Here is a 13,839-nt window from a genome sequence, read left to right as displayed (position 1 = left end):
TGTTTTTGGTTATGTGATCGGGGAGTAGGGCTAGGCCTCGCACGGAAGCCTGTAACGTCAAGTCCGACGGTGTGCTGCCCTACGTCGGAGATCTTCCCCTCTAAAAACAGTGGTTATAGGGAAGAATGCCTCCGTAATAAGGCATCTGATGGAGCATGTATGAAAATGCAGGTACGTGAAGGCACTTTGACAGGGTCAGGCAGAGGGAGCAGGGCCTCTAGGAGTAACACGAGAGCCTCCGTTGCTCCTAGAGGCTCATTTGCATATATTAAAACTTAATTTTGAGCTTAAGACCAACCCAGATGCCCTCAGCTGCGAAGCGCGTATACTGCTGACAGCTGCTCCTTAAAGGCCCCCATACACATTAGTATATGGTCAACCGAACCCACCAAGAACTGCGCATTCGGCCAACAATTTAATATGTACCCGCAGCTCCCGACGGGGGAAGAGAAGGATCGGGCGAAATGAATATTTTTACCCAATCCTTTTGTTTTCCTGGGAGATAAGTTGTCACCAGAAGTGTCTGGCAGCAGCTTTCTCCATTCTCCCCTTAGAATACACATACGCGGTCGGCCGAGCTGAACGTTTGTGTGTATGGGGAGCCAGGAGAGAGCGGTATCTGTCAGTGAAATCATCATCAGACTGACCGCTACTGACGCCTTCAGAGCCGCATGCATCGGGAACTCCGTTTCCAATCTGTTTACACTTCGCTGGATGTAAATTAATAATGTTCTTTTATATCCCCTCTGCAGATCTTCTAGTGACGTTCCCAATGGGACAACTAATGAAACAACATCCAGTTACGCCGAGCAGAATGCCCTTAATGCACAAATAGCAAATGGAGATGGCATTCGCTCCCCTTCTCATGTTGCAGCCAGACCCAAAAATACACCAGCACCAAATCCACTTACTGCATCGTCTGGCACTAGAACCGGTAGGCGATGATTTCTTGTTTTATAGCTCGCTCGCTGATGAGCCCTGCGCTGAGCAAGTGCACCTAGTGAATGAATGCGGAGCACTTCCACGAGGAGTTATACAATAAACTCATCTTGGCCTTGGTACAAGTCTCTGTCACAAGACCGTGAACTTGAAAGGCTCGGCTTACAGCGTTAGCTTCTGGATGGCGACTTTGTACGCCAGGCCTCATTTAACCTATTCAGACCCAGAGAGACTTTGCTGGGCCTGAATGTTACAAGAGGCAAATGAAAATAAATAGGATGATTTTATGTTTTATAACATCCACACAATGGAGAAATGTTAGTAATCGCATGCCAACATCCAGCCAATCCTGAATACTTGCCTAAAGGTAATAGTCCTTTCTGAATAAGGCTCCATTCAGACGTCCGTAGTGCATTGCGGATCCGCCATACACCCGGCCGGCACCCCCATAGAAATGCCTATTCTTGTCCGCAAGACAAGAATAGGACATGCTCTATTTTCTTGCGGAGCTGTGGACTGGAAGATCGGTGCCGCGCTCCGGAAATGCGGATGCGGAGAGCACATGGTGTGCTCTCCGCATCCATTCCGTCCCCATAGAGAATGAATGGGTCCGCACCCGTTCCGCACAATTGCGGAACGTATGCGGACCACACTTGCGGACGTGTGAATGGAGCCTAAAGGTGAGTGGGGGGCTCTGTAGGTCTTGCGGGGGTATATGATGATGGTTATTTTCCGCCTTATATCTATGCGGTCGTGTCTCACAGCAGCCGACTGATCCCGAGGCCAAACAGGAAAGTCTCTTTTCATCTCTTTTTGTTTGTCAGTTCCGGGTTCTCCGCGGTGAAATACAGGACGAGAGAATAATGCGGAGACTCCAGTCAAAACACATCGGGAGCTGCTTTCCTGTGCTAGTGTCGCCTAGTATGAAAATATCTCCTCCAGCAGCTTAAAATTGTTGTTCTTTAACATTCCCATGTGATCACAGCGTTAGGGATTAACAGTTCTGGGGTGGTTAATGAGAGCTGTGGATGTGCGACTCTTCATGTCGCTGTAATACGACGGGCTCGTGCACACAGCAGATACCTGTTGACGGAGCCAGTATGGCAGTGCATGGAGCATACCACGCTTTTCATATGGAGGTAGATTGAAATCCGAGACATGCGGAAGGCCAGTAAGGAGTCGTACACATCTATAGTTGCCATATTACGGCACTGTGCTACTCAGCGATTGTATGGTGTCATAATACAGGTGCATGAGCCTTTGTCACGTTTCAAGGGTGTTGGTCAATCTCAGACATTGATGGCATATCGCAAAGTCAGATAGTTGTGGGGACCTGCACCTATCCCCAGAACAGGCCCCCCACAGTGAAGTGCACCGTGCATGTGTTGGTGCTGTCCATTCACTGCTGGAAATAGCCTAGCAGTGATCGTGTGTGCCCAGTGCGCTGTCCACTTCAGGGGCTCGTTCTGGAGATACGTGCGGGTCCCAAAGGTGGCAGAAATCCAAAGGTAAGCTTCATATCTGTACAGAGTATTCTGCAGCAGATTTTTTATTTGATGGAAATATCTGCTGTGTGAATATGACTTAAAGGGGTTCTGCAGTTTGTTTAAACTGATGATCTATCCTCTGATCGGCGGGGGTCCGACACCCGGGACCCCCGCCGATCAGCTGTTTGAGAAGGCGGCGGCGCTCCAGGAGCGCTGGGGCCTTCTCACTGTTTACTGCCGAGTGACGTCACAACTAGTATCAACTGGCCTGGGCGGGGCTAAGCTCTGTTTGCTTGCCTTCTCAAACAGCTGATCGGCGGGGGTCCAGGGTGTCGGACCCCCACTGATCTATCCAGAGGATAGATTATCAGTTTAAACAAACTGCAGAACCCCTTTAAGGGGTTCTATAGTGCCTCTGTTGAGCACATGGCCTGGACACGTTGTTGTTGTTGTGTTTTTTGTGTTTTTTTTTACCGCTGCAGTCTGATTTACGGGGTTATCCCAATTGCCAAAGTCACAGTTATGGGATATGGGAGACCTCTCTATAACCTCCACCTGCTTTTGTGGAGGAGCAGAGGAGAAGGTGCATCACATATAGTTAGCCCTTGATCGTACCTGAACCTAGGAAGCCGCCGCCAACTTGTAATGCTCTTTTTTTTCTCTGTTTTACATGACATACAGCAGCTGTTCATGCATCGATGCTAACAGTTCTGAATCATTTTGTCCATGTCTGACGCTAAATATCGTTCCCTTTCAGTTAATGGCACAGCTACTGCATCAGAAGCCGATAGCACGTCTTGCCATGAATCTGCTGCGGCTCCTGCAGGATCCCACATATCAGATTGCACAGAGTCTGCGACTAATGCATCAGACGTAGCGGAAAGTAGCACTTCTGAATGTGGCACACCGGCTGCTATCGCTGATCCTGAACCTGTAAGGGCTACGGACTCCATGTCACCACCTGCTGCTCCTGGCAGCTCGAGCCCTGAAGCTGGGAAACCCGGGCAATCGTCAGTTGCTGCCTCTGTGGATCCGGTGAGACAGCAGCCTGGCACCACTGCGGAGCCTCTGCCACCTGGGTATGTTGATGGATGGAGCTGTCGTAATCTGCGTGCTGTCACTTGTATTACAGCCACGTCCGCAGGCCTGGGTCGGCTCACCAGTCATAGGATGTTTCTGGGTGGTCACAGTGGTTTTACAGCATTCGGTGGTTTCTAGTGAATTAACCCCTTTTCCTGTTTCGTTTTCGGAGGCCACAGCAATTTACTGTTGTAAAGGCGTCCGCTGCGTGCATCTGTGTTTCTAGAGACATTTTCTATATTCATTATTTCATAATTTGGTTTTATTTGCTCAAACTGGTGTCCGTCATGAACCACTGAATCCGTTTTGTTCAAATGCTTGTGGTTGCAGTGGGGATTTTTATATCACACAGCATTCGAGCCAGAAATACTGTAGTGCAGCACAAAATACTGCCCCAGCAGAACCAAATACCGCAGTGCAGACTAAAATACTGCCCCAGCAGAACCAAATACCGCAGTGCAGCATAAGATACTGCCCCAGCAGAACCAAATACCGCAGTACAGCATAAAATACTGCCCCAGCAGAACCAAATACCACAGTGCAGCATAGAATACTGCCCCAGCAGAACCAAATACCACAGTGCAGCATAAAATACTGCCCCAGCAGAACCAAATACTACAGAACACCACAAAATACTGCCCCAGCAGAACCAAATACCGCAGTGCAGCACAAAATACTGCCCCAGCAGAACCAAATACCGCAGTGCAGCATAAGATACTGCCCCAGCAGAACCAAATACCACAGTGCAGCATAAAATACTGCCCCAGCAGAACCAAATACCACAGTGCAGCATAGAATACTGCCCCAGCAGAACCAAATACCGCAGTCCAGCATAAAATACTGCCCCGCAGAACCGACTACCGCAGTGCAGCATAAGATACTGCCCCAGCAGAACCAAATACCGCAGTGCAGCACAAAATACTGCCCCAGCAGAACCAAATACCGCAGTGCAGCATAAAATACCGTCCCAGCAGAACAAAGTACCACAGTGCAGCATAAAATACCGCCCCAGCAGAACCAAATACCACAGTGCAGCATAAAGTACTGCCCCAGCAGAACCAAATACCACAGTGCAGCATAAAATACTGCCCCAGCAGAACCAAATACCGCAGTGCAGCATAAAATACCGTCCCAGCAGAACAAAGTACCACAGTGCAGCATAAAATACCGCCCCAGCAGAACCAAATACCACAGTGCAGCATAAAATACTGCCCCAGCAGAACCAAATACCACAGTGCAGCATAAAATACTGCCCCAGCAGAACCAAATACCACAGTGCAGCATAAAATACTGCCCTATCGCCATACTGAGGACAGTGATACAGTTCAGGAGGGCACCTGCGACTGCTGGCAATGTGCATAAGTACCTGATGATCCTAGGATTATTTAATGCTGACAGCATCAGATCGTTATGTACCTGGCCGGCTGTGAGGAGGGCATCGCACCCCCCCCCACTTCCCCAGGAAATCTACCTGTAGAGTATATGGCCATTTCACCCCTGCGAATAGGACCGCAGAGTCAGACTACACATAGAGGCTAGAAGGCTGCTTCTGTTCCTTATTGCGGTTACGCCGCGAGGAGGAACTACCGAGGTGAGAAAAAGATTGGAATGGAGAGGAGGTTGAGCATTTGTGCGGCCGCCAAGTTCAGTTCCTATGGGGCTCATGGACAAAGCACAAAGTTAGTACATCGTGTAAAATAAAGTAAAAGTGCAAGTACGTTTCTCCACGGCTGAGAATATACTATATACTTGTCAAATATATTTTGATCGAATGATGGGCACAAATGATTTTGATCAAAATATATTGGCCAAGTATCTCGTATTCATTTACATAGTGGATATAGTATTGGCTCATATATTCCGTGTTTGCGGAGTGCTGTTGCATTTGTGTTTGGTTGTGAGGCTCATGGAAACGCTCATTATTAAAAATGATTATTCCCAGTGGTGAGACCCCAGAGATCAGACATTTAGTCCTCCTATGGCAGTATTCGGTTTGCGTCATGAACCCTATATGGAGCACTTTTGGTAAAGGAACTCTACGTTTCTCTGGGTGTCTGTGAGTTTGGAATCCCGAAATCGAAGAGGCCATGTGATTCTGTAGTGTCCCTGTACTCTGGATGGGCCAGAGATGTAGACTGGAATCACACCTGCAGTTTTTGAGTTGAAGCCTAAAGTGGAACCAAAAGAAGAAAAAAAACATATAGAGGAAAGCCTGGTCCTTAGCTGGTGGAAAAGACGCTGACGCGTTTTACTAAACAAAAGCCTCTAGGCAGCAGTTTACCTCCGATGTTCTCTCCGTGGGCCATACTCGCCCCTCGTCTGTGCACTGTGAGCAGCTGGACCGGATGTGTTGGGCTATGGACCTTTACTGTAGCCTGTAGGTAAGCTGAGACCTCTTTTCTGGTTCAAGTGTTAAAGGGAATCTGTCGCCCCAATTTTGTAGCATTATCTACAGTAATACTCGAGTAGTACTGTAGATAAGGAGTCCATATTACTATTTTATATCTTCCTAATGCCCCCTGTTCCCCTACTGACAGCACTTAAAGCTAAGTAATGGCCTCTCCTCATGATAGAGCAGTGTAGTTCCAGAGTCTGGTGACGGAGCTACGCCCGGCTGGGGTTTGAGGATAGGCCATCACTTGGAAAAAGCTGGACAACCCCTTTAAAAATATGAAAATGCTCTTCTAACCTCTTCTTGGTATTATTCCTTGAAGGTACATGCTCAAAGACTGATGAGATTCCCATGACAACTCTTCCTGTCATGAACACCTAATGTCAATTCAGGTTACCAAATCCATGACTATCCCCACATACACACATGTAGCTGCCACAATTAAAGGGGATCTGTCGCCTCCGGCAAGCCCTAAAGTGCAGCAATACATGTATACATCTGCCGCTGACTCCAGATCAGTAATTTATATGTCTATACTCGCCCCCATTCCCTCACTGTGCACCCTCAACTCACCCATGGTTTGCATTGATAGGACTCCTGTGCATGCGCACATAATGGAGAGGACTCCAGGAGAAGCCCTCTGTATACATTCCGTGGCAATTTTGTGGGCACATAGCAGGTGAATGGGGGTAAGTATCGACGTACAAATTACTGATCCGGAGTTAGGGGTAGGTGGTATTATGCTTAATAGTTCTTGCCAAGGGTGACATTTTCCCTTTTAAAGGGTATCTGAACCTTCACACAAATCACGGAAGGTGCAGCGGCACTTGTCACGGTGATCTGCCCCTTTTGCATTTGCAGCATCCGAAGTGTGGACCCAAAGAAAGTATCTGGCATCCGTTCTCCACATGCTGCAGCCGATGCATGCTGGAGGTGCAGATCGCTCTGAGAAGCACCGCTGCACGGTCCGTGCTTTGTGTGAAGTAAATGTATTATTTTATAAGGTCCCTATGACAACACTGTACATGCCGTGACATCATCAGAATCTGTCTGTAGTAATCGTGGCCGTTTTTTGGGTTTCCTTACACATTACTATTTTCAGTGGTGCCGTTGGATTTATTCTTCTCATCATATGATTGCTTTAATTCTGCATTAATTCTTTCTTTTGCAGATGGGAGCAGAGAAAGGATCCTCATGGTCGAACCTATTACGTTGATCACAACACAAGGACTACGACATGGGAGCGACCGCAACCTTTACCTCCTGGGTGAGCACTTTGAGCATTAATGTTTTGGGGATTCAGGTGGAATACATTGGCATTAGGATGCATGTGTAATTATGTGATCATGGAAAGATCATCTATCCACAGGATATGTTAAAGGCTGTGTACACCTTTGGGAGCAATTTATTTTTTATTGCATTTTACGAATTTTTGGCATAAAATCATATTTTCAATTGGCCTTTATTAAAAATATTGAGCTGTTCTGTCACAAAAAGGCTTAACAGTTTTTTTTAACTGTGTGACTTTCACTTTCATTTTGTGCCGGTCATCTAATAAACCTGATCTCTAAACTACTAAGAGGACATAAACACTTATTTAAGCCACACTCTTATCAGTAACGTAAGAACTGAGCTACAATGAGTGTTTATAATGTCAGAGAGCAGAGATAAGGAGTCCGTCTGCTCCTGGCCTGACGGAAAAGAGAAAATCCACAGGCAGCTAGGAGAGCATCTCAGCTCTGTAAAGAAAAAGGACTCCATATTGTTAATAAAGACCAATGGAAAAAAATGATTTTTAGCTCAAAATAAGTACAATGCCGTAATAAAAAAATGCCCCCAAAGGTGTACATAGCCTTTAAGAATACCTGATGGGTGTGGGTCCCATTTCCAACCCCAACACCTGTTGGAAGAATGGGGATCACATGAGCTCAGCTTCTGTCCCTATAGAATCCACAGGAGAGGTTTTGTGCTTGTGGGTAGCCCTCTTTATTGGAGTCTATAGGAGTTAAAGGGGTATTCCGAATAAATGATGTTTTTCCCCTGCCCACATTGTAGGGGATAACTATTAGATCGGTGGGGGTCTTACCACTGGGACCCTCAATGACCACAAGAACGGAGTCCTTGTACACTGCGGAGCCCCCTTGAAATGAACAGAGTAGCCAGTTGGGGATGTGCGCAAGCGCTCCAATAATTTCTATGGACGTTCCGAAGATAGCCGAGTAAAGGGCTCAGCTATCTCCGGGGCTCCCATAGAAACGAATGGAGCGGACCGACCGCTTCTTTCATTCAAGGTGTTCCACAGGGTACAGGGCCCCTGTTCATGTGATCTGTGAGAGTCCCAGCGGTAGGACCGCCACCAATGTAATAGTTATCCCCTATCCTGTGGTATAACTGGAAGGCCCCTTTAAGTGCTAAGTGCCACAATGAATATGCAGTTCATCATGGGAATACGATTTAAAGAATTACCAGAGGTATTGTATCTAAAGCCCATTTAGTGTCCAGTTTACATGGAAAGCAGCAGAGTGTACCAGTTGTAAGAAATTAATGTTGTGCAGGATGTGTAGGAACAGTATGAGCACCAGCTCTGCTGTTCCAATTGATTAGAAGATTGGAGCGGGCGTGCACTCTGTGCTGCATTATTCAGAGGAGGAAGCGGTTTTATAAAGTAACTTGGCAAGTCCCGCACAACGTTGCTTCCTTCACTTAACCAGGCAAGGAATTCTGCTGTGTGCGTACCTGCTTTGTTATCCTAAATGCAACATAAAGCAAATCCTCTTGCTTTTCAGATGGGAAAGAAGAGTGGACGACCGTGGCAGGGTGTACTATGTTGACCATAACACTAGAACTACAACATGGCAGAGGCCTACAATGGAGTCTGTCCGCAATTTTGAGCAGTGGCAGTCGCAACGCAATCAACTCCAGGGAGCTATGCAGCAGTTCAACCAGCGATACCTCTATTCGGTAATTCAGACCCCTCAGTGTCCCTGTATAGCTGGCGTATGACCCATACATGTCTACACCACCCATGGATCTGTACTTGGTTAGATTGTTGTGAATTGGACATCGGGGGTGAGGGGCTGGTGCAGTGACATATTGTTCTATTTCCATTAGTAGTAATGTTAAATGTTCAATTCTAGGCTTCAATGTTGTCAGCAGAAAACGATCCCTTGGGACCTTTACCACCAGGCTGGGGTAGGAGCACATTACAAGATTGTTACATTCTTCTTAAAGGGAATCTGTCAGCGGCTTTGACATGCTAAACTGCTTACAGCACTCGGTAGGGGCTGGGGAGAACAATGCAGACATACTGTTTTGCAGAGCTTTTATTATCAGGAGTAGTGTAAGTATGAACTTTTAGGCCATGGCTACACGGCAACGTGTCGTGCCACACACAATATCTGTGTGACTTGTCTGCCACTTGCTCTCACGTGACTACTTTATAGCTGTGATTTAACTGTAAAAACACAGCCAGGTCGCAGAGAAGTTGCATGGCACTCATGACTTGCTTTGTTTACCATGATGGCAAAGTAGCGTGCGGCTTGCAACCTGCGACCAAAAATCCATAAGTATTGTTTTTTCTGTGATTGTCACTTTGGATTCGCAGTTTGGGAATATCCGCTTTAAGGGTCCATTCACACGTCCGTAGAATGGGTCCGGATCTGTTCCGCAACGTTGTGGAACGAATCCGGACCCATTCATTCTCTGTGGGGCCGGAAGAGATGTGGACAGCACACAGTGTGCTGTCCGCATCCGCATTTCCGGAGCGCAGCCCCGATCTTCCGGTCCGCGGCTCCCGAAAAAAATAGAACATGTCCTATTCTTGTCCGCAATTGCGGACAAGAATAGGCAGTTCTATGGGGGTGCCGGCCGGGTGTATTGCGGATCCGCAATACACTACTGACGTGTGAATGGACCCTTATTCTGCCAGGGACTATCCCTGCACGTGCCCAGGTTTTGGAGCTTTATGGGCACTTGCAGGGACGGTCCCTGCGGAATAAAAGTTGATATTCACTCTTCTCCTGATTGTATGTTTGCCCTCCTCTCCCCATATCCTACCTAGTGCTGTCAGAAGTCTAACATGGTCAAAACTGCTGACAGCCTCTCTTCAAACCTGACCACATAGTAAAACGGCTTACTCTGCACCATTTGCTTTCCAGAAAGAAGAGTGGACTCTACGGATAGAGTGTATTTTGTGAATCACAATACAAAAACTACCCAGTGGGAAGACCCTCGAACTCAAGGGTAGGAACAAGTCGTCTTTATGCTTTTGTCATTGTGCTATGTGATAATACCGCCCCATCACATTGCTCCATTTCATGTTCAAGACGAGACGCTTTTCCATTTATTTCGCCTTACAGAAACAAAACATTGGGGGTCATTTACTAATACCAGTTTGGCTTAAAAAAAAAGTCGCAAGACCCCTTTTTTTTTTTTTTACTTTTACACCTGTAGGACAATATTTTGTTGCAAGCGGCATGCTGAGGCTATCGGGCGTAAATGTTGACGAAAAACTACTTCAGTCGGGGGAGTGTTTTCACTCCTGGTGCACTGACTGCTGGAGGATGCACCTAATTTATGACAAGGCGTGTCCTTATAAATGGGCCCCAGTCTGCTGCCCTTATCCCCTGTAAATGTTTCTGGATAAGATTGTCTTCAGGTCAGGAAGAGCATGGATTCTATTAGAGGAAGATGTCTTCTTCAGTGAGGTGGCGCCTGTGGCCTCCACACACTGGGGGTGATTAGTTATTAGGAACACGTTACACCGTTAAAGGGTCATTACCTTTTTTCATTAAAGCTTTATTCATAAAATAGTGAAAGCTTAGACATTATTTGAATGCACTTTCTGCACCCCTGTTTTAAGATCTCTGCTTGCTGTTATTCACTGGTTCTTTCATAGTTTTACTTCAAGGGCGTCTGACCTGCTTGTGTAATAGTCTCAAGGTGCACGCCCCATGAGGTCCGCTTCACATACGTGCAGTAATCCGGTTTTGCTTCCCTTTACCATGGATGGTACATATACGTGGGAGGGAATCTGGTGCCAAAACTGATGCTATGCTTTCCGATGGGCGCAGCTTTGGCATCAGTTATGATTCCTCTGGACAGAAAGACAGAGTTTGACAGATGGGTGCAATTAGTGCACCATCAAGTCACCAGTTGGGTCCGAGACTGCACTGGCCGGACACAACTGATGTATGTGAACCCAGCCTTATGTCTTCTGTACCGTTTGTGTGTCCATCATATGATCAGGACAGAGTTTATTTTTTTTTTGTCCCCTCGTTGTAAACCGTAATGGTTTCCATTGATTCACAGCAAGCAGAGATCTTGAACTCTATGTTGGACAAAGGAATCCGCATTTTGTAGTAGAGCAGGGAGACTTTTCTCATTCTTGAGGCAGTGGGGCCCATGTTAAAACAGTCTCTGGAGCTGATTGGCCTAGTTGTCCATAGGAACCAATTCATTTACTGAACTGCTCTGGACATAGGAGGTAAGAATTCATTACAAGGCAAGCAGAGTCTGTTTTCATACGCAGGCCTCGTCATAAATTAGGCGCCCCTCCTGCAGTCTGTGCGCCTGGAGTGAAAACTACTCCCATTAAAGTGAATGTACGCTGGTGCCGGAAACTACACCGTGGATGGAGCCTTGCGTTCACTGTATAGTTTCCATCGCAGGCGGCTGCCCATTGATCCGACATTGATGATAGGACATCAACATGTAAGTCCTGGAAAAAACCCTTTAAACAGTGGTTGATGCTGGCTGGTAAATCCGGCGCACCTACAGACTGTCTAGCCTCAGTTCACACCAGCTATTGGCTTATGTAGTTTACTCCACCGTGCGGTGCCCTTTTCCTGCTAAGGCCTCCTGCACACGACTGTATTGTGCGTCCGTACCTGATCCACATGTTTTGCGGATCACCCATGGACCCATTCATTTCTATGGGTCTGCAAAAAAACGGACATCCATATGCCTTCCGCATCCGTGTGTCCGTTCTGCAGATTATAGAACGTCCTACTCTTGTCTGTATTAAGAATAGTCATTTTTAGTGATGGGAGTGAGAAAAATGTGGATTGCACACGGAAGGTGTCCGTTTTTTGACCGTCCTTGGTTTGCCGACCACAATACGGCCACTGTTGTTTGCCTGAGGCCTGAGTCATGCGTCCTTGATATGTGCATGGTATAAAGCTTAGAAAAGTGGTTAAATCGGTTAATAAACGTGGTACAAAGCGTATCCTCCAGTTTTCTGGTATAAATTGCGGAGAATTGTGGCGCATTTTGATTAGTGAATGCCCCCCAGTGATTTCTCTCATTTAGATATGCATGTGTTTTTGCCTGGATAGAGCAGACTTGCTGCTGGCTGTTCACCCTCTATAGAAACTTTCCATTTCCGTAACCTCGTACGAGAGGGCTGGACAAATGCCATGAACCCGCAGTGCTTAAAAAATGCTCGCCGGCTCCCAACTGTTTGGGTCATTTTTTGCAAAACATTTATTGTCTGGCTGTTAAACGGGGGCAAACCAGCCGGTTGTGATGGAGGGGTGTCCCCCAGTATTTGTCCACCCCAGGAGAGAGGGCGCACATACAATGCTGATGGCTCGTGAACCGCTGCTTGTCTCATCCCTGCTGCAAGCCTCCTCATCTATGGCGAACCGCAGTCAAAATCTGCAATGTGCTGCCCATGGTAAAGGGGGTTGTCACGTTGGCGGCAGATATATAATATATATATATTTTTTTTTTTCCTTTGCTTGGCTTCTCATTATTACAGACTCCACTAACACTCAGTATAACCATATAATGTAGGTTGCTATATAGTATTGGATACAAATAAACCTAGTTGAAGAGGACCCGTCACCTCTTGTGACATGTGAATTTAGTAAGTACTTGTACCCCCCCATAAAATAATTTGGCTAGAGCACGTTTTCTTGCACCACTCCTCTGTTGTTCCTTCTGGAAATGTATATGACTAAATCAAGGCCTGGCCGTTACCGTTTCCTTTGTCTAATAAGCATTGTCAGCCTCTTGAATACATTTCACGGAGGAATAATAGAGGAGCAGTGCAGAGTGCTAAGAAAAGATGTTCTGGAATTGCTATCTCATGGGGAATACAGGTATTTGCCGATACGTCAGAATGCTGACCGATCCTCTTTAGTTACTAGCGGCCGTGCATAATTTGTGTGTTATTTGCTGTGCTTAGAAAAAGCTTCTTATTAATGGTTGCTCCCTCCCCACAGTTTACAAAATGAGGACCCTTTGCCCGAGGGCTGGGAAATTCGGTACACAAGAGAAGGGGTAAAGTACTTTGTAGATCACAACACAAAGACCACTACTTTCAATGACCCCCGGACTGGAAAGTCATCCGTGTAAGTAAACTGGAAGCATGCGCAGCCGTTGGCTCTGCGCTGCGTTGGGACGTAGTGTGAGCACCAGGGTTAGGAGCACACAAATGGTTTTGTTTCTTCCCAGCAGCGACGACTATGGCAGCTGCCGCTCATTCATCGCTGCTTTGTTTTTAATGATAGACTGTCTGTCAATGAAACCCGCCACGTTGTCACCCTTCGTGATAATAATCTGCTGATTACTTGGTATTCACTGTGATTCATTAATTCACTGCCATAAAGTCACGTGTGTGTTCCCCGCCTTACAAACCCGGTCGTGCTGCTTGGTATTTCCGCTTGTCATCTGCATATGAATATGACTGTATAACGCACATGCGGCACTATTCTGTACACGTATTGTATGGCGATCATGTGAAGAATATACATACGGCTTGTATAGATCTTCATCTGCAGTGTGTATGGCATGTTTTATTTCCCTTTGGCTCATGCGCAGCTTTATTCACACTGGCACCCTCATATCATACGTGCTGTGGGTCTGCCGTACACAATATATGGGGCTACAGCCATTTTCAGTAGCTGCAGAATTATAGGAACAAAGCTGTTCTACAGA

General features: G+C 46.7%; 1 protein-coding gene across 2 annotated transcripts in view; it reads left to right on the top strand.

Annotated features, from left to right (window-relative positions):
* Window positions 1–13,839, top strand: part of WWP1 (WW domain containing E3 ubiquitin protein ligase 1) — a 131,121-nt gene that overhangs the window by 93,856 nt on the left and 23,426 nt on the right. For both annotated transcript variants that reach the window (XM_040433796.1, XM_040433797.1), the window contains exons 7-13: window positions 753–934; window positions 3,184–3,505; window positions 7,070–7,165; window positions 8,685–8,859; window positions 9,036–9,090; window positions 10,056–10,140; window positions 13,125–13,253. In XM_040433796.1, coding sequence (XP_040289730.1) covers window positions 753–934; window positions 3,184–3,505; window positions 7,070–7,165; window positions 8,685–8,859; window positions 9,036–9,090; window positions 10,056–10,140; window positions 13,125–13,253 — 1,044 coding nt within the window. The remainder of the gene's footprint in view (window positions 1–752; window positions 935–3,183; window positions 3,506–7,069; window positions 7,166–8,684; window positions 8,860–9,035; window positions 9,091–10,055; window positions 10,141–13,124; window positions 13,254–13,839) is intronic.

Source organism: Bufo bufo, chromosome 5 (genome assembly GCF_905171765.1).
Source record: "Bufo bufo chromosome 5, aBufBuf1.1, whole genome shotgun sequence".
Taxonomy (NCBI): domain Eukaryota; kingdom Metazoa; phylum Chordata; class Amphibia; order Anura; family Bufonidae; genus Bufo; species Bufo bufo.
This window is presented reverse-complemented; position numbering and strand designations above follow the sequence as displayed.